Source organism: Topomyia yanbarensis, chromosome 1 (genome assembly GCF_030247195.1).
Source record: "Topomyia yanbarensis strain Yona2022 chromosome 1, ASM3024719v1, whole genome shotgun sequence".
Classification (NCBI taxonomy): Eukaryota; Metazoa; Arthropoda; class Insecta; order Diptera; family Culicidae; genus Topomyia; species Topomyia yanbarensis.
Genome location: NC_080670.1, coordinates 181678883 through 181705124, shown reverse-complemented (window position 1 = coordinate 181705124; position 26242 = coordinate 181678883). Strand labels below are relative to the sequence as shown.

General features: G+C 39.4%; 1 protein-coding gene across 2 annotated transcripts in view; it reads right to left on the bottom strand.

Annotated features, from left to right (window-relative positions):
* The window catches only part of LOC131683611 (netrin-B-like), a 208995-nt gene that overhangs the window by 105124 nt on the left and 77629 nt on the right, over positions 1 to 26242 (bottom strand). For both annotated transcript variants that reach the window (XM_058965741.1, XM_058965732.1), the window contains exon 2: positions 17571 to 17759. In XM_058965741.1, coding sequence (XP_058821724.1) covers positions 17571 to 17759 — 189 coding nt within the window. The remainder of the gene's footprint in view (positions 1 to 17570; positions 17760 to 26242) is intronic.

Below are 26242 nucleotides of genomic sequence, written 5' to 3'. Positions count from 1 at the left end.
AAAGATACAAAAATGCCATCATTGGCTTTGTGCCAGTCTAAGACGGTATAATAAAAGATACCAAGTCGAAAGAAGAAAGTATCAAGCCTTCGTAAGATCTCAAGAAGTACAGAAACCAGCTTTTCCGCATATCCAATGCAAGAGTCATCCTAAAGATTCTCTGTGCACTTGCCGCACCCGGCCTTTACTATACAAAATATACGCCCACTGTGATCCTTGAAACAACTAACCCCGTGCTTCAGTAGATCTACTTCAAACATACTTGAGTCGATGAGCACACTGTTGATCTCAACTTTCTAGGTCGGCATGTATACCCGGTAGTCTTTTGTAAGATTCTTATCGCCAGTATTCTCCATGTCTCATGGAAAAATGATCTGTCCGTCACTTTCAACTGATATCACAAAGTCTCCCGAGAAAATTCTGCTCCCGTCTTCAAACACCGCAATTATAGCATTACGACAAATGTTACTTTTATTTCAAATTTTACAAAACTTAGTATTCATTTACTGCTTTGGATTGATGGTTTTGCCCGAAATGGGGTGGAAAAATATCGATTTTCCGCGTTATTTTCGAAAAATTATCTGAGAACTATTGCCCGAATATTATTTATTGCAGGTCAACAATAATGAAGATAACCCAAGTAAAAATTTAAATCACTGTGAGATCATACAGCAGGTGCATGGTTGCGATACAAGTTATGAGAAGATTCTCCACCCAATAATTAGTCGAGTGCTTCTTTGAAGGCTTCGTGAAATTAACGATGCATTTGTTATTAGTTGTTACGCAACGCCAAGTTGGACAAAAAAGGCAATGCTGGATGTATTAACCAGCTAGCTTATTGGACGATTTCCGATGATCATCGGAGGAGATATCAATGCGTGGTGACCGAGTGCTACTAATCGAGGAAAACGAGAGGTGGGAGCCCTAGTAACAATTGAGGTTTTATGACACTCTTGAAGACTTTCTTAAAACTTTGAATGCCCTTGTAGTGTGCTATAAAACTAAAAATGCTACTTGGGAGGAGTATGGCGAGAGATGACTCTATAGCCAAGCGGCAACAGGATTGGAATAATTGCAAAAAGAAGGCGAACCGGTTACGTCTGGAATATAGCATCCTAACCTATTTATGGCATTTGCGTTTCGACTTAGTCTCATCAGAATGCAACACCAACTTAGTGACCGGACTAGGCTAGCGCCAGATTGACACTAGCTCCAAGAACGAAAACACGATTTATGTTTCAGAGCAAACCCCTAATCCTGCGTACATTTGGCTCCCTTTTCTTGTGAGACATCACGCATGATTAGGAGTTTGCCCAAAACACAAATTGTGTTTTCGTTTTTGAAGGAGGGATTCCATGAGAAACCGGCCGACCGCAAAATATGACCATCGTCGATTCGAACGAAACTTTGCAGGTGTGTTCGCTGTATGAATCTCCATGATATTCTCTGGCAATTGGAATATTTTGATACAAGAGTAATTTTTCAAAAGGGCGTAAACGTTTCTACGTGCATGAATTTCATTTTTTTTTGTTCGATTACTGTATTTTATACAGCAAAACTATCTGTGAACAAGTTACAGGGAATGAATACTTCTGTCCGAAAAAAATATACACTGAAAAAAATGTGTCATTTTTCAAAAAAACAAAAATTTATGATAAAAATTTAAATTGCGAAAAAACCCATTTTTTAAAATTTTTTATATTTTTGTTACCAAAAACCTAAAGAGAAAAGAAACATTTTGATTGTGATTGCATGATTAAGATATTGTAAACCATTTGAAAGTTACATGAAAGCAACCAAAATATATTTCAACCATAGGGTCTGTTGATTAAACTATATAGCTGAATCATACGTTGGTTGTTTTCGTGTAACTTTAAAATGTTTCACAATATCGCCTTGATGTTAAAGAGAAAGTTGCAGGAAAGTTTACGAGCCTTTTGAAAAACCTATTATTGTTGATGGAGAAACGCGACTAACTTATGAAAAAGTCGTAATAAAACAAAATAATTGTGTTGTTAAAACAAAAGTTAATATATCTCGAGAACTACTACATTTCAGAAAATTTTGGCTAAGAGCATTTTGATTTAAAATGGCGTTTAGAATCATATTCAAAAAGAAAATTGTATTTTTGACTGCAAATAGTAAGAATTATAAAAAAATGTCAAAAGTTGTTGTTAGGAAAACTTTTTTATTGAAAGCTTCTCCAGGATCCAAATACACTAAAAAAGTTGCTTTTACGTCTTTAAAACGATAAACATTAAATTTTTGTCATTTTTTGATGCGGTAACGCAAATAATTTTTAAAAAGAGCATAAATACGAATTAATTGTTTTTGAAGGAGTAAAATTTCAAATATCTCGAAAACTATCGCATTTTGGAAGATTTTTGTTAAATGCATTTTGATTTTAAATGGTGCTTAGAATTATATTCTGTAATAGAATTACAATTTTGTATGTCTATTAGTATGAAATTTAAAAACATTCTCCATCATGCAATCACATTCAAAATGTTTCTTTTCTCTTTAGGTTTTTGGTAACAAAATATAAAAAATTTAAAAAATGGGTTTTTTCGCAATTTAAATTATCATAAATTTTTGTTTTTTTGAAAAATAACACAACATTTTTTTCAGTGTATATTTTTTTCAGACAGAAGTATTCATTCCCTGTAACTCGTTCTCAGATAGTTTTGCTGTATAAAATACAGTAATCGAACAAAAATTTTTTGAAATTCTTACACGTAGAAACGTTTACGCCCTTTTGAAAAGTTGCTCTTGAGTCAAAATAATCTTATTACCTGTGGAAAATATATAGTCTTGCATGACGGTGAAACGTGTAAAGTCACGATTTTAAAGATTTTCGGACGGATCTTCGTGGAATTTCTCAGCTAGCATCAATCCGGCGCTCAGTCCTGTCACTAAGTTAGTGTCAGATTCTGATGAGATGAATTTGAAACGCAAACTCCATAACTAATTTGGTTATAGATTATGTACCCTTAAAGCGCAAAAGTGTTTAAAACAATTTTCTCCCAAGTGGAGAACAATAGTGTTTCCCTAATTTTTCCTGCACTAAGTAGTAATATAACATAGTGTATAGAATCCTATTGAATGATATTGACATCAATTGCTTGTATTAGGCATAAAATCTTGACAAATATGGTTACTTTAAAAAAAGGGAGGATCACTTTGAGAATGTACGATGAATTTGCATCTAGTTTAAAGGAAATGCTTTTCTTCATTTTTACTTAAACTTCAAGTAGTTCGCAGCAAATGTAAAATTGGAAAATACTGGTTTTCCGGCCTGAAGATATTGCACAGTTATGTTTGCTTTTTGCAATGTGCAGTTCTTGCTGCTGTTAATTGGATGGGTCATGTTTTACGCTGAGCTATCGCGTCTACATACCCGCACGGGAAGTGAAGATTGATAGAGTAGTCATCGAACAGGATCTGATATGCGAAGAAATTTGGGTGTACGGGGTTGGCTATTTCAAGGACTTCTCATTTCAAGAGGTGAAGATTTTAGGTTGCAACCCAAAGGGTCTGTTAGGGGCCGTACACAAATGACGTAGCTTTTTTTCAGCGATTTTTGACCCCTCCCTCCCCCCTCGTAGCATTTGGTCACAAAATTCAAACCTCCCCCTCGTAAATAACGTAGCATTTACCTACCCCCTCCCCCTCGTCCCATGCACAGCGCCCGGGTGATGAAAAAAAATTACATGCTTTTCAATTATTTTAAATACATGTCCTTTCGAAATGTTTGACGACTTTTATCAACATTTTCATTATAACAGCAAATTGCGTGCAAAATAAACCCATTTCATGACAAATATAGTGTTGATAGTTTTGTTTTTAATTTTATATGTCAAGGAGAGCATGAAGACAAGTTCTCTCAATTCACAATCGTGCAGCTGCCAATGACTCTAAGAACCATACGTTCATCTAAATTACTAAATTTTGTTTGGCTGAATCCGAAGTGAAAATTTAATTCAGCTTCCAAACTAAGTCTACTAGTTAGCAACATTAGCTAACTAATGCAGCAAGTTGAATCCACATACAAAATTTGTTCGTACTATTGTAATTCCGCGAATCGTAAAATTTACCTCATGAAAAACCGCGTCAAAAGTAATTTGTTTGAATTTAAATTCATTTCTCTTGGGAATGGAGGATCATTAAATTGTTTTCTCTAAACAATGGGTTTTAAATTTAATGCTACGTCGCACAACTTCTGACTCTATCCTTACCCTCGTCACACTTCGTCACAAATTTGGTATACCCTCCATACCCCCCAAAATGCTACATCACTTATGCATGGCCCCTAACGGACGCCATTCGCTTCAGATCTTTCAAGGTCTGCACAAGATTTAGTTACATTGTCAGAACGTTGATTGATTCTGTAGAATTCAAATGGGGTTGACATATTGAAGTTTTCTTGTCAGTTCAGATGTTGGAGCGTGGACGCTCCATAATCGCGTTGGTAAGGTTTGTAGTAGCTTGCATTTGAGCGTTTGTATGTATGTGAACTCAGTCATAAAAAAATTGCAACTTGAAAAAATGCGTAAGAAGAATCTCGAAAACAAAAACCAGCACACCCAACGAAACAATGATCACGACTGCGTCCAGTACCTCGAAACCAACAGCCAATACCGCTAACAAAAACACGATCTTGACACGTTTGAACATAACATTTCGACCGCAAACACCAATACAGCAGTAACGATGACAACATAGACGTGTAGGACAACGGCAGAGAAAGTAGACTGACAGACCATCAAGCTGCAGCAGATGACGCCACAAAGGTTTCCCGTTTCGAAAAATAATCTACACGCGCAATAGTACGTTGCGCACACTAGATTCGTGAACCAGTTCATGCAAAAAAAACTAAAATCCATGAAAAAAAAATCAAATTTTGTGAAAAAGTTTATGTATAAATTTCAAGACTATGGACAGAGTTGCATGGACATGTTTAGGGGATCTGAATATTTGAAATTTTTTTGGCGCTGCAGAAATACTCTGAAAGCTGATCAAACTAGATCAACATTTTATTCTGCTGTATACACTTGAAAAAATCTTTGCTCAAATAAAAGAAGCAGATCGAATGTTTGGCATGCGGAAATTTAGTTTGTGGTCATCGCTCGACGTACAACCGACAAAATGCACATGACTAAAATAGGCTCAACACTCTTGTTTAAAATCAAGCTCATCTGAACTAAGATATGAATAACGCACTTTAACTTAGATTAATTCTTACATACATGTATGGTACAATCGGTCGGTGTTAAATAGGTCAGACCGGACTAAGTGACAGTGCATTGATTTCGAGAAAAACGCGTTTAAAGTTTGAATCGCAGCATCCTTTCTATTATAATTGGAAAATAATTTTTGCCATAATTCTTGTTTATTGTTTCATATTTCAAATCTGGTAAAAGTGGAACGTAGATGAAGAAATATCTAGTGCTAACTCATTTTTTTATGTTTTGCGACTCAGTCCGGTCTGACTTAACACCGACCAAATATTTGTCTTGAAGAACAGCTCATGAAAGAAAGAATGATGCATTTTATTATTCATTCAATGAATATACGAATTTTGCTGCTTCTATATTGATTATCTCCCACATTATTCAGTTCAATGATTACATTCTTGAGGCCATCAAAGATATAACTACTGAAACTGTCTGATACGAGGGAGAGTTTTTTCGTGTACTGTGACGAGTTACCGAATCGAAAAAGGTATTGTCACAAATGTTATAAAATTTTGCTTTATTTTTCAATATTTGATTGCAATTGTATTGGTAATACACATAATAGGCTTGAAATGTGCTTAAACCAAAACTGTTCACTTAACCCTTTCATGCCCAACTTTTTTCTAGTGCATGTAGTGTTTCAAAACTATTTTTCCTTGAAAACGGTGGGATCAAGAAACACGAAAACTCTTTTTTAAAAAAAAGATAGGTGCTTTCCTTGCAGTGCTAGAAGCTGCTGAATTTTTACCTTCTAATGCTCAATACAATTCTTCTAGAATATTTACAATAGTCCAATTGTGTGGAAAACGTAGCCAAAGACAGTCTAAATTGTTAAGTTTTATCAGTTTTCAAAAATATTGCAACATAACGAAGATATATGAAAAGTTCATTTACAGTCATCAACATAACCTGTCCCTGGCAGCACTGCAACATCGGAATTCAATCAGACTAATTGCAATAACTTCAGTTCTAGAGCTGGCTCTTGCAAGTGTTAATACTCAAATGAAAGGCAATAGTCACATTTATTAGCCTTACTTGTTTTTGTGAAGAAATCTTGCCTCAAACAAAAGTTACAGCTGTTTGAAAACGTTGTTGTCCACAAACAACATGGGCATGTATGGGTTAAATGAAGAAAGCACTCAGCTCCTCCACGGAAAATATACAAAATAAAACTCTACACTTGTAAGGTATAAATATCTTGAATGGTATTTTTCATTTTCAGTCTCTCGTTAAAGTTATAGTATAGAATAGAAAGCGTAGTTTTTGTCTAACCTGAAAAACGAGAGTAAGGTTGAAGTATCCACAAAAATATCCCAACCTCGCGCACCCTTGAAACACTGCCTTTGTGTCGGCATGTAGCCAAAGCGTCTTTTGTTTTTGTCCTGCATCGACTGTTCTGACTTACCCCGTCTTCGCACATTAACAAAAATAACATGTACAAAAAAAAATTGGGCGACGAAAATTCATCCTGCCTTCTCACCTCACCGTCTGATCGTGCAGCAACATGCTTCTCATTCGACTAACGAGCGATGACTGCAGCTCAAAAATACATGCGAGCCATAAATAGCTTTCCAACATTCGATTAGGTCTCTTATTGGTTTCTTATTGACGGATCTGTCTGAAATGGCCCGGAAAATTTCGGTTTTCAGCGTTGCTTCAGAAAGATTTTCTGAAATTCTATTTCCGACTGATTGGTGCAAACAATTTGTAATTCCGTTCAGTAGAATGAAAGTTACTAACGTTCAAAAACTCTACCTGATATTTATTTAGAAATTTGGACAAGGAATTGGCTGAGAAAAGGTATAGAATTAAAAAGTAATACGGACCGAACCCCGGATGTGGTATTTCAACGAGATGAAGCTTCATACGACACCTCGAGTCGCACTCAGAAGTGGCCAGAAAATTCAGAAACTGATACTGCAAAGTGACATTTGTTTACTGATTCTCAGTAAACGAAATGGCGACTTGGCGGGTTAAAATACATGCCGGCGAGCGGTAGGCTACTGAAGCATTGTTCTAGGTAACCCGCCGTAACTCGCCAACAACTCACTCTAATTCGTTGTCTAACGACAAAACGACACATAGAACTGCGCTGCAGTAAAAAAGGATCATGTTTGTTAATCGAGCTGTCAAAATATGTACAAGCAAAATAAAAAAAAAATTAATCGTAATTTAAAGATATTTGAAAAAATTTATTTATTTACAAAAAATAAGACTGGCATTTAAAGAAAATCAACTTTCTTCCCCGTGCCTTCAGATTTTGTTAAGAAATATTACGTTTTTACTGCGTATCTATTGATTTTGTTCGCGAGTAGTATGGTGCATGTCAAAATCAAAATCATTTTCTTGGTTCATGTCATGAGAGATAGGCGGCGCATGGCTATTTAAAGTTTAAAGGCGTTAGACAGCCTATAATGTGGGTGAGTGCTCGGCTGTGCAAATCTTGACAAAATTACCAAAAAGCTGATATTGGGTTAAATAATTTAAGTGTGTATTTTGTGTGAAGTAACCGAAAGATCTGCAAATGAAAATTTACAGAGATAATCAACAAGAGCTCTGCGGTTAGAATCATTTTGTAGTGAAAATGCTGGTATAAATAAAATTTCTTCGAACAAACGATGTTTACAAAGCTCAGGATTTGCATACCGAGCATCGATTCGAATAGTTCAAATGATATATAAAAACTGGTCCCCCATAATCTCAGTCCAATCGCATAGATCCAACAAATTCAAGATCTTAAATATACACTTCCCTGATGCATCCGTTATTCCCCAAAATATACACCCACAAACGGGAAATGGAAAATCCTTGTCCCGGAAGGGATTTTCGCTATCCTTCGCTTCATACCCTCGCACAGCAAGAACTCGGAGCCAGTCTCACCAAAGTTATTTCTTCCCTCTCATCTTTCCACAAAAGTGACACGAGTAGCACACCTTCAAAAGCTTGCAACGGAGAATTGGCACGGATATAGTTCCACCCAGGGGAGAACAAAAAAAAAGAGTCTTGAAAAATACCTGCAATAAATTATTAATCATCTTCCGTACTTTTGGCAGTATCGCACCCTTCCGTCACTCAGGGCGAATGAAAATGATTGAACTCATCCAATCCAAACCCTCTAAAAGAGCAACCGTATAAAACTGCTTGGAGTATAAATTCAACCAGACAACCATCAAAATGTAACCGCTAGCAGCCGTCAGGGCCGATAAGGAAGGGGGGAAGCAGTACTGCTTATCACTTGCTCCGGAGGCCGAAATTCCCCAGCGGATATCCTCGTCCCTATACCATCAATCCGGTCGCTCCTGCTGCTACTGCTGACTTTTGTGCAAACGTATAGGGCCCCAGCAGTTCAGCTGGGGGAAGGAATTCGCCACGATGATGACTCGTTTTATGGTGGCTGTGGTTGATCATTTGATATTTGCAAGCTCATTGCGGTTGATGAAATTTCATTTTCGCCCGGAGACAACTCAACACGAAGGAGCGGCTTTTGCGCCGAGCGAGGAGAAGGTCAAACATTTGATGGGCGTGTAGTAGTCGTAAAAGTATGCAATTGATACTGTACTGTATGGAGCTCAGAAGAAAGAAATTGTAAGCGCCTCAGAGGCTCCCCCGTAGGGAACAACACCGATGCGCACCGGTGACTTTGAGGATGATTGAGTTTCCTTAGAGTCGCTCATTTTTTTTCCCTTCTAATTTTCAAGTGAAGAAAGCGATACTTTAGAGTCATGGTACTTTACTTGAATGTAATAGTAGTCTTCAATTATAAAATCTCCTGAACCGCTATCCCACTAAACGGATAATAATAAACCACCAAGTTTTATGACCGTCCCATAGAACAGAGACATTAAGTATCGGACGTCTTCTGCGTGATTTATTTCAATTGGTTCTAATGGAGATGAATCATAAATTTTGCAAAGTGCAGTTGCAGTTCCATTTTGCGGCTGGTCTCTCTCTCTCGATCTCAATCACAGGCGGACACAGCCGCGGCTTGCAGTCATAATTCATCGGTATTAAGTGTGATATTATCTGCTCATCAGCATTTATTGACTGAACATTCCCGAGCTGGGCAGTTTTGCGGTTTGGCAAAGGATCTTAATGGAGAACGGCCGATCAGTTTCATCTTAAGCTAATGTCTTTGACCAGGTGATTTGGTATTTCAATTGATCCTTAATGCAAGGTTTTATATGGCCGGTTTTCCACTCACGCTTAACTTTTACACCAGGTTTAAGCGTGCGTTAAACCTTGTTTAACCTTCCGGAAGTCATACAGTGCACTGAGTGCACAACGTTCTGAACTTCAGGTGAAATCGTCTTAAAGCTTCAGGCGGACCGGTCGCCCTAATGTAGATAATAGCGCGACTGCCGGAAGGTTTAAAGTTAACCTTTTCATGCCCAACTTTTTTTTATAGCGCATGTAAGGTTTCAAAACATTTTTTCCTTGAAAACGATGGGGTCTGCTTCAAATTGCGTGAAAACTTAGCCAAAGATAGTCTAAATTGATAAGTTTTATCAATTTTTAATGATGGTGCCACATGACGAAGATATATGAAAAATTCTTTTTTCTTCGTCAACGTAAACTGCCCTTGGCAGCACTGCTCCACCAGAATCCAATCAGACTAATTGCAATAACTTCAGTTATAGAACTGATCCGTGTAACTGTTAATACTCAAATGAAAGGTAATAGTCCCATTTCTTAACCTTACTTGTTTTTGTGAGCAAATCTTGCCTCAATCAAAAGTTATAGCTGTTTAAAAACGATGTTGTCCGCAAACAACATGTACATGAAGGGGTTAAGCATGAGTGAAGGAATTGGCCCTATAAGTATTATTTCAAGGCAAATTCGACAAACTTTGAAACAATCTGAATTGTAATCCGCCAAGCTACAAAAGACACCTAGCCGGAACAGGAAGAAATATAAAATCTATGGAACCAAATACTGTTTTGAAGTAGCTTATGTTCAGCAACTCAATTATTTACTTTCAGGCACGTAATCGGGCTTTTGTTGCGTGTGAAAGTGAATGCATAAATGTATTAATTCTGGTTATCTACTTAAGATAGTCGGTACAAACTGTGTGAAATTGTGAAAACAATTCCAAACTACACGAAACTTTAGACACAATTGCTCATCATATCGTGTTTTACCGTGAATGAGGCCGACACCTATGCCAAAGTTATCTCCACGGATATGTATTAGTGTCAAGTTCAAAGTTCCAGAGAATGTTCGAGAGAGGATAATATTATTTCAAAAATTTCTGATTTGGCGGGCGATTTGTTGATGTGTAGAAATGGTTTGACTCTGATATTTTCAATCTAGCTGATAACCACTGCTATCAGTTCTGTGCTTTCACATGAATTTTACGATACCTCAATTTTATGATATTATTATTCTGAATGAAACTACATTCAAGACTTCTTCGTACTTTAACACAATGTTAACTGCAACTGTTTATCAACAAAAATAAGGTGGATATAGGATATAGCTAGTTTCCCAAAAAGTATAAGCACGATTTCTACACAAATCTGCAAGAAAGCTGACTGTGTCTTTGTTTACATTCTGAAAAACAAGTGTGTGTGTCGGAATTGAATTTTGGCAACAAAGTCTTCAAAATACTATGCATTTCTCATGAAATGCGTAATCATATTGTGCACAAATGGTGCTCTAATCCCAATATTTCACTAAGTCAACTGGTGAGGACACACCGAAATGTGGTCGAAAACCAGTATCAATGAAACGAAGGGTGGACTAGAAGATAATGATGGCTTTTTCGAATAAACAAGCAGTTCTGCTCGAAGTGTTGCCAAAAAACTGGGTACTTTTATGAGTAACATCCAACGTGTCAAGGTAACAATAGGTTTGTTCCAGTACCAGGAGAAACTGGAAGTATTCCGGAGAAAATCGTTCCTGTATTCTCTTCTTCTCTTTTTTCTTCGTCTGGTAGCAAACCCGGAGTAAAAAGGAGCAAGTATTTTTTGCTTCTGTTTACTCCGGAGTGACTTCCGTGTACTGGAGCAAACCTAATCTATCTAGAAGCATGAGATTGAGAATCCCAAAAAAAAAGTGAAAAGAAGGCTGCAGCTGTTAAACCGCGGGCTCGAAAGCTGTATGACGGTCTACTGCGTAGAAATCGGCGTGTATTGTCATGGACGATGAAACATATGTAGAATGCGACTCTAAGACACTCCCAGAAGATCTATATTACCCCATGCGTAACAGCCAGGACCGATGATGCCAATAAGTCCACATAAGTGTAACGTAAAGTACGATTCATGATTCAAAATGATAAATTTTGCATTCGCAAAATGTTTACGGTGAAGTGTACGGCAGCAAACCGGTATTTCATCGAGTTATTATGCTGTATATTTTGGGCCCTATTCTCACAGTCACGTCACCTAGTGACTAGAACAAAATTTCCTTCTAGTCACTAGGTGACGTGACTGTGAGAATAGGGCCCTTTGCTGCTCGCTTACGTTTATGATAGATAACGTTGCATTTCTTCAAAATACATTGGACAGTTGAACTTGAAATACCAAATTTTCGTGACAAGTTCCATGTATGACTGTTCAACCTAGTTTTTGGCACTTCGAGAGCACATTTTTTTCTAGTCTGGCACTTCAAAGCATTGATAATAGTTGTACGCGTGATTGGCTTATTTTTGAGTACTCGAAGAATTTCTTACATTTTACAGAGAAATTAAAGGGATACTTTCCTGTTTTCGATTACTATTTAAGGTCTTGAATTAATTTAATGTGGTAGAAATATAAATAAATAAATCTTAGAATGGCGCTTGGTCCTCTACCTTAGATAACAAACGCCATGCTCTCAACTTTAGAAAATAACACTGATAATTTTCTCAATCATGCAACTACGCTCATGATTTGGAAATTTACATGTGCAATATTCCATGAAATTTGGAATATAATTCATGGATGCATTTTTGTTCCATGAACTGGTTCATGATTCATAGTTCAGTGATCACGATTTATTGCGTGCTCTGATGGAATGAAATTTAACTTGTATCTTATTTCTCGGCAAAGTTGCGTTCGTTTACCTATTTTCAACTAGAGGTGTGCGCTGATAAAACAGGGTATACTACAGTGGGCTGGACATGTAGTGCGAATGCCGGAAGTAAAACTAGCTTAAATTATGATCAACAGAGAACCTGGATAGGTCGTCAACTTTGGAGCAGACCCCGCATTCACTGGCTGTGTACAATCGAAGAAAGTGCGCGTGCGCCGGGCGTTCTAAGAGGCCGGAGAATGGCGGCTCAGGATCGGGTAATCTGGAAATCTAAAATACATTCCATGATAGCGAGTCTACAGTGTGTTTGTACAGTGGATAAACAACGAAGTGGTACGTAGAATTGATTACTTGCTTTCGTGGATAGCATTTGTTGGGCGATATTTGCACCAAGCTATCGCATTTGAAACACAGGATCAATCTCAGTCATGTTGCTGCATTTGCAGTAGCACAAGAAGAGATAGGATGACTACCATGCTTTAAGGGGGTCTCCTCATCAGTGGAACATAAAAAGGAGGGGTTCTAGGATTTTTTTAAAGATGAAAACAGCAAGAAAAACAAATGATCTTTTGCGTATTTTTTAACATTTTTGAAACACATGGTTTCCATAAAATGGGCTTTAAACTTTTTAAAAGCAAAAAAATTAAATTAAAAAAAAAACTTACAGGGAGAGAATCAGCTGGAGTATAAAACTTTGCAAGGATATGCTCAGATAATAATTCTTACAATTGAAACAAAAAACATGATGAGGGGACCCCTTTAACCTTTTGGCAGTCGCGCTAGTGACTCCAGTGCAATCGTCTAAGGACACCAACGGCTGCTCGTTCAGTGGGCCATAAGCGCGACTTCCGGAGGGTTGAGGAAAGACATTATGCATTTCTCACATCCTAGTCTCTTGAGTTTCTCACCCGCACTTTCTGCACTGTGAGGATATAAATAACGGTTCCTCGATATAGTGTCTCTTTTTGTAAACATTGTTGTTGCAGTAAGTACATATTTCGATGTTATGATCCGATGACATCGTAGGACGTTCTGCTTTTCAAATTCCAAATCTTTCATCCAGCTTGGGAAATCTCAAATTCATGACAAGCACTGCAGTCTCAAAAATTTCTATTAAAGTGAAGCCATAACAATTTCTCGAAACTATAAATATGAGCGGTACAACTCATTTCAGCGTCAATAGTCGGTCATATACGGAATGGAAAGATGGCGAGTGCCTTGGTTCATTGTTTATCTCTGAGTTTGGCGGCGTTTTAGGTAAACTGGTAAACTATTTGTTAACAGCACAAGAATGTTCTGCTTGTTGTCGACATATTTTGATTGCAGATACCCGATAATCCTTAAACGCACACAATAACATTTGTAGTGAAAGAATAGTTATGACCGCACAGTTTTTTGTAGTTTTCTTGGCATCGCTAGTCCAGACTAGTGTTGTGATACAAGTGCCTTAAAGGCCGGAGGCCCTGGTCCTATCCCAGTGTGCATAAAGATGGTACAGAATATTGCTCTCAAGCTGGCTGCAAAAAAGTTGGGTACCAGAGACTATTAAACCACTGGCAAAAATAACTATTTTAGTAGTAATCGTCAACAGGCTAACCTGATTTTAACACAAACTTTCAGAGGGTACTCAAATTTTTACAGCAAAAGTGTATTGTACTTCACTCCGCAATGACACACATGCAATTCGTGTTATACCAATCAGTGAAGGTTTTAAACGGTTGATGGAGTTATCTACAATCTTCAGTAGAGCGGATGCAAAAAAAAAACACTTTGAAATCGTCTGCGAATGACGGTCTTTTGAACTAGATGGACATCGTTGAAGTAAAGCTGAAACATCATCGGTCCCAAATGACTTCCCTGGAGTATAAATAAATGTGGTTGTCTGACAATCTCCAATGACAACCACTATTGCTCGATCTGTAAGGTAGGATCTAAACAACTACAACAAACTACCGTTGATTCCAAATCTTTCCAGCAGTCTTCCCAAATTAACATTGTACACCATGTTCGCTCTGGTTCTGTGCTCATATTGAACCCACATTTTGTGTACACTATTTCGTACCTAAACACGTGCACATGTTCGCCTGCACAACCGAACCCTGTGTACGTACACGGTGTGCGTACACACAGGTTCGTGGTACCAGTTTTCTCTTTCTCACTCTCATAGTCACTAGCGTTGACTCTTTTTGCCTTGTGCGAATCGTTCTCGTGTTCGCACTCGGTGTACGTACACGGATGTTTGAACTAGAGTTTGCACATCGTTCGCTTGAGTTCGATGTTCGAGGCGAACCTGTACATCACGACGAAGCATGTTTGAGGTTGAACGCGTGCACGAAATTTTGTACAAACGTGACGATGTGCATGGGAAGTCTGCTTTCCATTTTAGCGATTTTTATATCAAGGTTCACTTTGTCAAAAATGGGGGTGGGCGTAGCGTAGTAGGTAAATGGATTGCCTTGTACGCAGCGCACCAGGGTTCGGATCCCGACCCCACACATAGGGTTAGAATTTTTTCATAAGAGATTTATCTAACCCGAAGAGGCGAATGACCTTAAGGTTAAAACCTCTATAATCGAACTAAGCAACTTTGTCAAAAGCAGCAGATAGGTCTGCAAAAATAACATCGATTTAAGCGCGACATTGTAGGATTTTAGAAATAGCAGGTTAGTCGCAGTTGAACGCCCGCATGCGAAACCCTGTTGATCGTCACTTAGGTACTATTTGCAGTGAGCCTTAAGAGGTTCCATAATTCACCAGCCCGAACAACTTCGAGACAGAGGTGCAGTAATTCCACGGTAATTGTTGACGTCTCGCTTATTTCACTTTTCATGGATTGGGAACATGTTCGAGAACTTCCAGCGGAAATCACCTTGCCTAGCTCGTCTATAGTCAGGGTTGAGACCGGCGTAATGATTTTTAAGTGGATTATATGATACTTAGTAAATCTCCACAGAGCAGCTCTCTTAATGGGCTTCAGCCTTCGCATCGCGCTCGTTAGCCAAGGAGGGCCGGTTTGTAGGTGATAAACTTTTTTCGGGCCGGCCTGTCAATCACTTAACCCAAAACGTTGGAAAATGTTTGAACTGCGTTATCAACAACATCGGGGTCCAGAATATTTAGCCAATCGAGAGTGGAGATAAGATCTGCGATATTGCGATGATCAGCTTTGTGGAAGTCGTTGGAGACGAGAACCGATGAGATCGTGCGCAAGGTTGCAATCGATGGTGGTGGAGGAGGATGATGTGGCGCTGGTTTCATTAGATGAGAGGGAGCCATCACTACAGATACAGCAGAAACCTGCTCGTTGACAAAACAAGCGTCCAGATGACAGTTATTCTCGTTTGCAATAGGATTAATTTGCAGTAACGTGTCTGAGCTTTCAAGAAGCCCCACCGTCTTTGAGTGAAGAACGGAGTAATCAGAATCCGGGATCTCATCAACCGATTTAGCATCTTCAACGATAGTTGAATTTGAGCTGCAGTGTACATCAACATACGCGATGTCATGGGCTCGGTCGTGTGGGACGTACAGCGCACACATGTATAACTTACGGTCATCAAGCGCGATTATCGTCCAAAACTTCGCGAGGCAATCCCACCAAATCTTCTCGACAACTCCAGCAAGTTGCGACTAACTGCTACTAATACACCACCTACAGTATTCTCCCGAAGTAATACTCAACGGTGGTCCCGAGAGGAAAAGGATACGAAGATACAGGAGGTTAAGGTTTGGTCGGTAAGCTTGCTGGAGAAAGAGCTGCAGCAAGAATATGACAGTACCACGGCCAAGTCAGTAGTGGTTTCTTTTGAAGATTCCCCCTCGATAAAAAAACAAAAAAACACCACCTACAGTAGATTTTCGGCTACTTCTAGGGTTCCAATCCATGAAAACACCATCACCATGGTCCGGTAGATCCCATATAAAATACCATATATTGGTGTATTTATGGGTTATTGAGACCATTTTATGGTGTCTTGATGGTTGTGAATTTTGGCACGTACCATGTATAAGGTCTTTTCAAGGGGCTATGTGGTGTTTGAACCCATGAGTATTTGCTCGGGTTGGGTGTGTCGCTTAATCCCAAGCAATCATGGGTCATTGCGACGATTGCCTTCACTGTATGGCTCGAGGATCGAGGCTGTTCAGATAGACGCAGAACTGTTCCCACTCATCTACGACTCTTTTGATTTCCCGGTGAATGCCATGAGTAATTTTCGCCACTTCTCTTCGGAGTGGATAGGTCACCCGGAAGTTGCTTGAGCTATAGAACCAGAATCAGCCGGAAAATGTGTCGCAATGCCGTTCGAGAGATTACGAATGAGTTCAAATTATCTGTTGCCTCGCAAAAGTTTTTGATTTCCACGATGAATACACCGGGATTGGTTTGCTCTGCCCACAATTATCGCACAGTCACAAAAGGTTTTTATTATAACCAGACAAGAAATCGACGACATTTAATTCTCTGGATCCCATTAACATGAGAGTCACATATCTTACAAGTAGAACTCATGATTACTTCCAATCCGCTTTTTTAAAGTGTGGGAAACACTTTCCGCTACTCGCCTGCAGATCCGGGATACCAGATATCTTTTTCAAATGTCTTCACATTTTATAAAACATGTCTTCATTTGTCTTCAACGGACAGAATTCTGAATCGGTTATTAATTTTGAGCCAGAATTCTGACAGAAATCAGTCAGACATCCCAATAAATTTGTCTTCAAAATGAAAAACACGTCTTCACAACATTTCATGTCTTCAAAATGAAGATAAATCTTCAAATCTGGCATCTCTGCTGCAGATGGCGAACTGGGTACGTCGTGTGTGAAATTGTGTGGTGAATTCGCAGTGATGTAAACAATATCACGAAATAAACGAACAATCGCAATGGTTTTCGCATCAATTTCACAATCTAACACAAAACTATGCAGGAGGCTGTCAAGGTGAACAAATATCTTCGACTTCGACGGTAATTTGATAAGTTAATCACACAAAAATAAAACACCGAAAAATCAAAACAAGGTCAGACCGTCGTTTAAACGGATAAAAATATCTACCCACCTTTATTCCCATTAAATAGGGATTTTACCTACAGACAGACTAGCGAAATGTCAAATATTCATGGTTGCCAGTTTTGTTTTTGTCTCCGCAAGTCTGCGAATAAAGTGTCTGTAATTTTACCCAATTTTTCCATGAAGATGCATATTACAAATATCGTTTTTATTGCGGTAAAAAATAATTTCTAGACCACGCTTCCCTAACAGTAAACGAATTCCCCAGCATAAACAATCCAGTAAGCAATTTTTACTGACCATACTACTTACGTTTGCACACCTTCCGGTGGGTGATCGGTTTCGTCGCATCCCGGTAGTATCCCTCGCGGCAATAGTGGCAGTGCCGTCCGGTGGTCGCGTGCCGACAGTTCAGGCACACACCACCCGAAATCCGGCCGGACATCTTAAACAGTTCCATGTTGAAGCGGCAGCGGCGCGCGTGTCCATTGCAGTTGCAGACTGTAAACAAACAATCAGAAACAGAACAGAGTGGTGACTGGTTAGTGAAACGCTGATCGTTTGATGGTTGATGAAGGAGGAGCAGCAGCGTAGGGTCGTACAGGGTTGCTTGCTGATAGAATCAAGCGGAAGGAAATGACGGAAATTGGACGCCTACTGCGTGCATCTTGAATCATCGTTACGAATGTTTCGTTAGAGAGCGGGTGACAGTGCCGTCCTGCGGCAGAAGCTCAGTGCGGCTTAAGGAAAATATTCTTTTTATTATTTTATTTTGTACTTCGACATTATTTTGCCCCAGTGTCAGTCGATCTTGAACAATGAAACAGGGCGAAGGAAGTTGGCGCTATACGAACGAGACAGGAAGAAGAAAAAAACAGAATAAAGATTGCGTTACCTATTTAATCTTTAATTTCCGGCTGAGAGACGAAATCTCTGTGGGATGACTGTTTTTTTGCGTGCGGAAGAGGCTGGAAACAAAGGCCGGATCTGGGAGTCAAGGGTGTTGTGAATTATTCATAAGCAGAAATATGTTTAGGGTAATGCCGCTGATTCTTGTTACTTCTGGAAAAGCATGGTTTGCTATTTTATTTTTAGACAGAAATTTTACTGTATCTAAATAAAACATTTAGAATTTTACAAACTGACAACAAGGTAGTTCCTAAATCGGCAACATTCTCAGGGGCCGCCCTCGCAGATGCACCGAACCGGTCCGTCCGATGGCATTCTACGCATATTATAGGAAGCACCATGCTGCTACATTCGCCTAGGCTGCTGAGCATGGAAACGAAGCAGCAGCAACAGCCGGGCCTGAGCATAGCTAATGCTTCACACAGTCTTGACTAATTGGCGTACACTCGGCAGCGAATGTGTTGTGATATTTTATGTATAAACACCACTCATTATTACTAACGACGCACATATTTTGCTTTGCAATGTTCCGCAGGCAGGCAGCCATGACACACAAAGTCATTCGGTATGCCCGAGCGGAAGTCGACTGTCGGGATTAGGGAGGCGGAAATGGTTTTGGTCGGTCGATGGTTTGCCACCGCATGGTTCCAACGAGTCTGATTAAATGGATGGAAGCAGTTTTCTTTTCCGTCGTTTGATAATGTTTTTGAGTTGAATGATTTAAAAGGCTGTTACTTTTATGGGTGACAGCAAGGATTGGATTGTTTAAGTTCATATCGAATGCAGTAATTAGTTTCGGTTATCCTTAAACGCGGTCGTAACTCTTCGAAATCTCCAGTTTAATTATTTACCAGATTCAATTTGAAGATTCATCACAGTAATTAAATATTTCGTTCAAAATGGGCGATTTACCTAATCTATGGGATTCGTAGAATAGAAAATCCGAATTTTAAACATCCTCTCAGAAGATTTATAGACTGAAACCTTCCTCCCAGTAGCAGCAATGGAATCCAATTGTTTACTGTTCGGAGCGCTGACTATGGATGCGATAGAATGGAACAAATGGATGGCTCGTTTAATCAATTTAATAGCGTGTTTAATTAACTTAATGAACGCACCCGGCATTCGTATCTTGGCTTCGAACGGGCGAATGGAAGGAGAAATTAAATCTATTACGAGAATGCTCTGATTAGAGTAGGTACGTCAGTGATGTTTGATGATTTTTGGGATGGAGGTTTACGATATTAAATTAGAGAAAGTGTTAAGTTATCAACCTGATTCTTGAATCGTTTACCAGACGATCAAGTAGGGGACTTCTATACCAACATCAGAAACTTAGTTCCAAGATTGACGATATTAAGTACATAAAAAATGATTTTTTATTTAAAATAGTAATCTGACAACAAGTGACCGTAACAGTTATGATTCCCATCCGTCAGGTGCTCCGCTTCCCTCTCACAAAAAGCAAACTTGCGAAGCAATAATGATAATTCAATTGTGTTTACCACTGCTACACCGTCGTACCTCGTCAGCTTTCGAAAGAACAGACAAGCTGGCTATCTTCTCGGAGTCACACATCCCTACAGGTATACCGATATACCGATGGATACGATGTTACATCGAATCTTGTTAGCGTTCCCCACCCAGGAACGGGGTAGGTAGGTCGGTGGTAGGTTGCGAAAGCTAGAATTAAATTGCTTCGTAACTTACTTACTTAGCTCAACGCCACCATCCGGGACCCGGGTCTTTCGTTCGGTGCTGTTTGAGCATGGTATCGTATCGTATCGTATAGGCATTCCGGCGTTCCGGAATGCTTTCGGTTCTTTGCGGTGATGGTGGCTTCTGCCCGCAACCAGGTGTTAGAATTTTCCACCCCAGAGAGAGAGAGGGAACCGAAACAGAACGGTGTGTGTGTTGTGGGGGCTGTGGTTCTTTAGATGATGTATCGCTGATTTTACCTGTGCCGAAAGTTTTCTCGAGCGTACGAAAGTGATACTAAAAGTTCTGGCCACAGTTTGAGGCTTCGGGTAACACGTGTGCAGTGCCGGCGCATCGTCTGCACCTGTGTCGGATGGCATGTAGAGTGAGTGCCCGAGAGATTTTGTGTCCATTTTTTGTAAATCAGCATTTGAAGCTAGAGTATTCACATTTGACTAAAATAATAATTTGGCGGAAATAACTGCCAACTAACATACTTTTAAGAAGACGGCTGTCATTCGAATTCAATATGAGATATGAAAAGTTAAAAAAAACGCACGTGAAATGTCTGTTTCAAAATTTTTATCTTTAAATAATCAAATTACTCCGTTAAGTCGATTGTTTTTCTGAGTTACCACAGGATTTCCTTAGTTATAGTATATATAAATACCAGGCACGTAGCTAGAGGGGGAACTAGGGGGATAAAGCCCCCCCCCCCCGACATGACTTAAAAATAAATATAAAAAACATTATTATCAGCAACTTTTAACAATTTTGTAGCTCGTTTGGTGTGAACAAATTATTGAGAAAAAGTTGTTTCCAATAACCAAAAACAATGGTCACGAAGCTCAGTGTGGTTTATGCTTCTGTCCGAGCCAGTGCGAAGCGAACGACAAATATAGTTACTTTTATATTGTGTGCCTTGTCTGATGCACAGAGGAAATTGCCATTATATTTCTTGCCCTAGTAATTTGTCGAGATGAGTGAGTCGTAGAAGCAAGAAGTGATGCTCTGGCCAAGTACTGCAATTATTGATGGCTTACATAAGACCGGATATTCGTGTTGAGGAACATTTTCTGAAGTTGAAAATGGAGCTTAGACTTACGATAGTCACCTTTATCGAGTTCTACCATGTCAGGTATTCAGCGTTCATAGTGTTCAACAAATTGGCTCAGACGAAACCATTTATTTTGAATAATTTGAACACATGGTTGTGTGACAAAGCTACAATTAAGAGTTTCATATATATGGACAGTGAGAAAATCAAAGTTCGGTTACAAGATCGTATACCGCTTACTTGCAGATACATGTCACCTTTGGAAGAAATGCAGTACAAAACATAATGCGATAGTACAATTACACATGGTCGGTGTTAAGTCAGACCGGACTAAGTCGCAAAACATCGAAAAATAAGATAATGATAGCTCTGGATAAAGAATATCGTCAGCTACATTCGACTTTTGCCAGATTTAAAATATGTAACAATAAACAAGAATTATGGCAAAAATAAATTTCCAATCATAATGAAAAGGATGCTGCGATTGAAACTTTAAACTCGTTTTTCTCGATATCAATATTTTGTCACTTAGTCCGGTCTGACTTAACACCGACCACATAGTACTCTTTGCACATATCAAATACAAACTAGTACGTTGCAGTTGTGTAAGAAAATGCATATTACGGTTTACCCTAATCAGCAATCGCTGGACACAAACAATTTCCAAACTTGTGGCTCCTGTTCAGGTAATACTGACAATGGCAAAAGCTGCGTCAAGTATCTCAAAATCTACAGCCAGTACAATCGTTCAAGAAATTCACACTCGTAAACGGCATCGATCGTCCGGTGCCATTGATACAGAACGAACCAGTGATGAGAAGCGGTGATGTCATCAATAATCTGTCGGACTCTCCGAGGGATTAGCAAGGGAAGGAGAATTCTGCTGATTACACTACCACATGCTGCCGCTTCGATCCCGAATGGACTGATAAAGATCGGTCTTGCGATGCTGTGAGTTAGTGTCCAGCTAAATCGCGCCGAAGTAGCATCGTGCGGCCCGCTCGTGGGCATTGAATTATCATTAGGATTAAGACATGTAGTTTAGAATAAATGTTCTTTTTCGGATAAGCTAAATTATAATTGTTGATGTGCAATAAACTATGGTGCGTATTAAGGTTTTGTGATTTACAATCGGAGATGTCCTGGCGTGTGCTGGCGTAACTGTGAAGCCGGTTGGATTCCATTGTTTCGGGGAAACATATTTATTCGATGTTGGGATGCTGAGTTTGGTCCACGCTATCGCTATCGAAGACACTGCTAAGCCGCAGACTCAGGAACCCATCAGGCAGCAACCTCGATTATAACACAGAAGTGTTCAATAGCGAGGGTTTTGAACATCCCCCTATACACAGTTGACGAGGAAAAAATATTTCTCCGCCTCGTGGATACGTGCAATGGCTAAGAGCTTGTGCGAGACCTGCTGGGCAACCATTAAAATTCGTTTTATTATTTTTATTGTTGGAAATAGATAAAAGAACCACTGCTCCAATTGGCTAAAGCATTGAACCGAGTCTACTAAACGAATTAGTTTAAGAAGTAGAAGTTTTATGGACGACTGAGCGCTAAAACTCTCCAAAAGTGAACGCTTCATCGCAAGTGATTGTCACGTTTAACAAAACTTAGATGAAATTCTCAATATTGGCAACTATATTGTAAATTTAACTGAGTTTTTGAATTGTACCCAATTTGAATTTATGTATTAGGTCTGTGCACTCTGTATTCTTAGTATAAATACTAGGCATCACATTCAAGCGTACTAGGCTAAAAAATATTTCGATTTGCTGAGAACGATATAGTCGAGGCGATAATTTTTGGTTTCGCGTCATTTTAATGCAATATTTTTATTGGCACATAAATTCATTTTCATGTGAGTTGTTCGTTCCGTATTAAAACACTGTTGCGACTAAAATGTTGTGACTGGTTGAATCTAATAGTTCAATAATTTCGATTTAATGTCTTCAGTATATGTCAGTCTCTTGGTCTGTTTTTTTGTTCGTTTTGGAATAAAATGAGAGAGATCACGATGGAGGAAAAAATAATTACCTAATCTAAGACGCCGCAAGAGCATATCTTCTTGTTTATTTTGTTTAATACATCAACAGACATATCAAAGCCACAATGATGTTGGCCTAATCTTATTTCTAATAATCAAGTCGCACATAAAGACAATATTCATACAATAATTACAAACAAAGAATAAAAAGTGTTGTTAACGAATTGATTTAGCAAGCTGGAGAAACGTATACGCAGAATTTGTCGAAAAACGTTGAAATCAAATGCTGAAGCTACCTGGTTAAAAATGCGTTGCAGACCAGTGATGGCTCCATACATACTACAATCTGTGCGTCGGAATGGCAATCGGAACATAATGTTGTTACGTAGTGCTCGAGGTGCGACGTTTATGTTGATTGGTTCCAAAATAGCTGGGGTATCTATACGGCCTTGCTGAGTGTCAGCGATGAACAAAGCTCTTGCGGTATTTCTTCGAACATGTAGGGGCTCCAGTTGAATCAGCTGACACCGGTTTTCATAGCTAGGTAGTCGGACAGGAATCTCTCCACGAAACGTAAAAAGCGACGCTGCACACTTTCAATTCTCTCAACGCCATTATTATAGTTCGGGCTCCACACTTCAGGGCAATATTCTAGAATTAATCGGGATAAAAAGCAGTACAGCGATTTGAGACAATAAACATCCGTAAAGTTTTTGGCTATCCTGAATATGCATCCCAGTGCTCGAGACGCTTTACCAATTTCATAGGAGACGTGTTGTTTAAACGTAAGTTGAGAATCCAGAATCACTTCCAGATCCTTCACGTGATTGACGCGTTCGATTTCTGTTTCTAGTAGACGTTAGTTAAAATAAATCGAATCCTTCTTCCGTGAAAACGATATCACCGAGCACTTCTTCGGGTTTACATACATGCGGTTCGTATTGCACCAATCAGCAAAGACTTGAAGCTGCTGTTGGAGGACTCTGCAATCTTCCATTGAACGAATTAGGCGAAAAATCTTGAGGTCATCCGCGAAGGATAATCGTGGAGTCTTCAAAATTAGATGTACATCATTGAAGTATATCAGAAACATCAACGGTCCCAAGTGGCTTCCTTGAGGTATTCCAGACGTAGAAGTGAATGTAGGGGCCTGGCATTCTACTATGACAACCGCTATCTCTCGGTCAGTGAGGTAGGATCGAAAACACTGCAAAATACTACCATTTATTCCCAAATCTCTCCCGATATCGTGGTTTATCTTGTCAAAATCGACAGATTAGTCGGTGTATACAACGTCGGTTTGAGCGCGATGTTCCATACTCTCTGTTATGTAGGATGTTAAACATAATAGGTTAGACACAGTTGAAGCCGTGTTGATCGTCACTTAGGTACTGCTTACAGTGAGCCTGAAGAGGTTCCATAATCACAAGCTCGAACAACTTCGAGACAGTACTCAATGAAGTTATTCCACGGTAGTTATTGACGTCGCGCCTATTGCCCTTTTTATGGACTGGGAACATGTTCGCTGATTTCCAGCAAGATGGAAAAATACCTCTAGTAATAGATGCTCTAAAGATCTGAAGAAGCGAAGCAACGAAAACTTCAATGTGCCTTTTCAGTATCGCGGAGGGGAGCCCGTCGGGTCCCGGATTGAGAGATGACTTAAGTCTAGAGGAAGCTCTGGTAATCATCGTTGCATTAACCCTTTCATGCCCAACTTTTTTCTAGTGCATGTAGGGTTTCAAAACTATTTTTCCTTGTAAACGGTGGGGTCAAAAAACACAAAAAGCCTATTTTCATAAAGATAGGTGCTTCCATGGCAGTGCTAGAAGCTGGTCCATTTTTACCTTCTGATGCTCAATACAATTCTCCTAGAATAATTACAATAGTCCAATTACGTGGAAAACGTAGCCAACGACAGTCTAAATTGGTAAGTTTTATCAGTTTTCAATAATATTGCACCATAACAAAGATATATGAAAAAATCCTTTTTCGTCGTCAACGTAAACTGTCCCTGGCAGCACTGCTCCATCGGAATCCAATCAGACTAATTGCAATAACTTCAGTTCTAGGGCTGATCCTTGTAACTTTTAATACTCAAATTAAAGGCAATAATGACATTAATGAGCCTTTCTTGTTTTTGTGAGCAAATCTCGCCACAATCAAAAGTTATAGCTGTTTAAAAACGTTGTTGTCCACAAACAACATGGGCATGAATGGGTTAAAATCGATAGCACTCAGAGTGTGACCCACAAGTGGAGCACTGCTAGCGACGAGTTTGATTTGCTCAGTAGTTAATGCCTCATCTGCGAACACATTCGCACACATCATTTGTTCGAGTTCCGTTTCTGGCCAGCGTTAATAAAGTGGTTTCAAGAAAAACGCATATATAGTTTTAAGTATGCTCAGAGTATGCATAAGAAGCGTTGCGGCAGAATTGAAAATTTGAGCATTTATATATTATTGTCACCTTCCATCTTTGACATATCATTTTTAAGACCCTAAAGCATTAGGCCTATCAAAAAATGGCCTATGGACGTAAGTTATTAGGATAGAGAGTAATGGTTTCCGGACGTGACCGATTCATGAGCGCGCGAAAACGGACGTTTGTAGGTTCGTGTTTGAGACAGCGTTTGAAACCTCGTGAGTGCTAAAACGTTCTCCTTACTACCGGGGTGTTAATAAAGTTTGCGCGATCGCGAACGTAGGTGTGCGTTGTTAATCGCGAAGGGCTTAAGTGTTCGTACGTTAACGTGTTTGTCACGTGTGCTCGCGTTCATGTGACTTCGCGTGTACAAGACTGGATTTTGTAACCGTGGCATTTCCTGCATACGCGTGCGTTTTTGGATGGTAACGGGGACCTTCATTCTGATAGTTAGTTTTTGGTGTACAATTCACATTCTGACAGCCCCGTCCACGAATACCACCAATAGAACAATATTTGTAAACACGGCACTCAGCAAAAGTCAATCTACGTCGATTCGCCAGTCGGCCACGACACCGCGCGTAGACCAGTGGTTTAGCGTTGGTATGCGCAGGTGCAGAGTATGAAAAAACATATAACATAAAAAAGGCGCATAAGCCCTCTCGGTCTTCTCGATGCACAACTATCGAGGCGTAATGCAATACCCATCTTAAAGCAATTGATGCTTAATGATGTTTGCAATACCGTCAAACCCAAGGGGTGAGTCGCTTAGCACAAATCGAATTATGCTCACAAACAAACAGCGTGGTAGCTCGTGCCGCAATGTACCAAGATGTGCCACGGTGTGCCACGATGTGCCATGGTGTTCAGTAAAACAAAAGCAATGGTTGCTATGATTATTC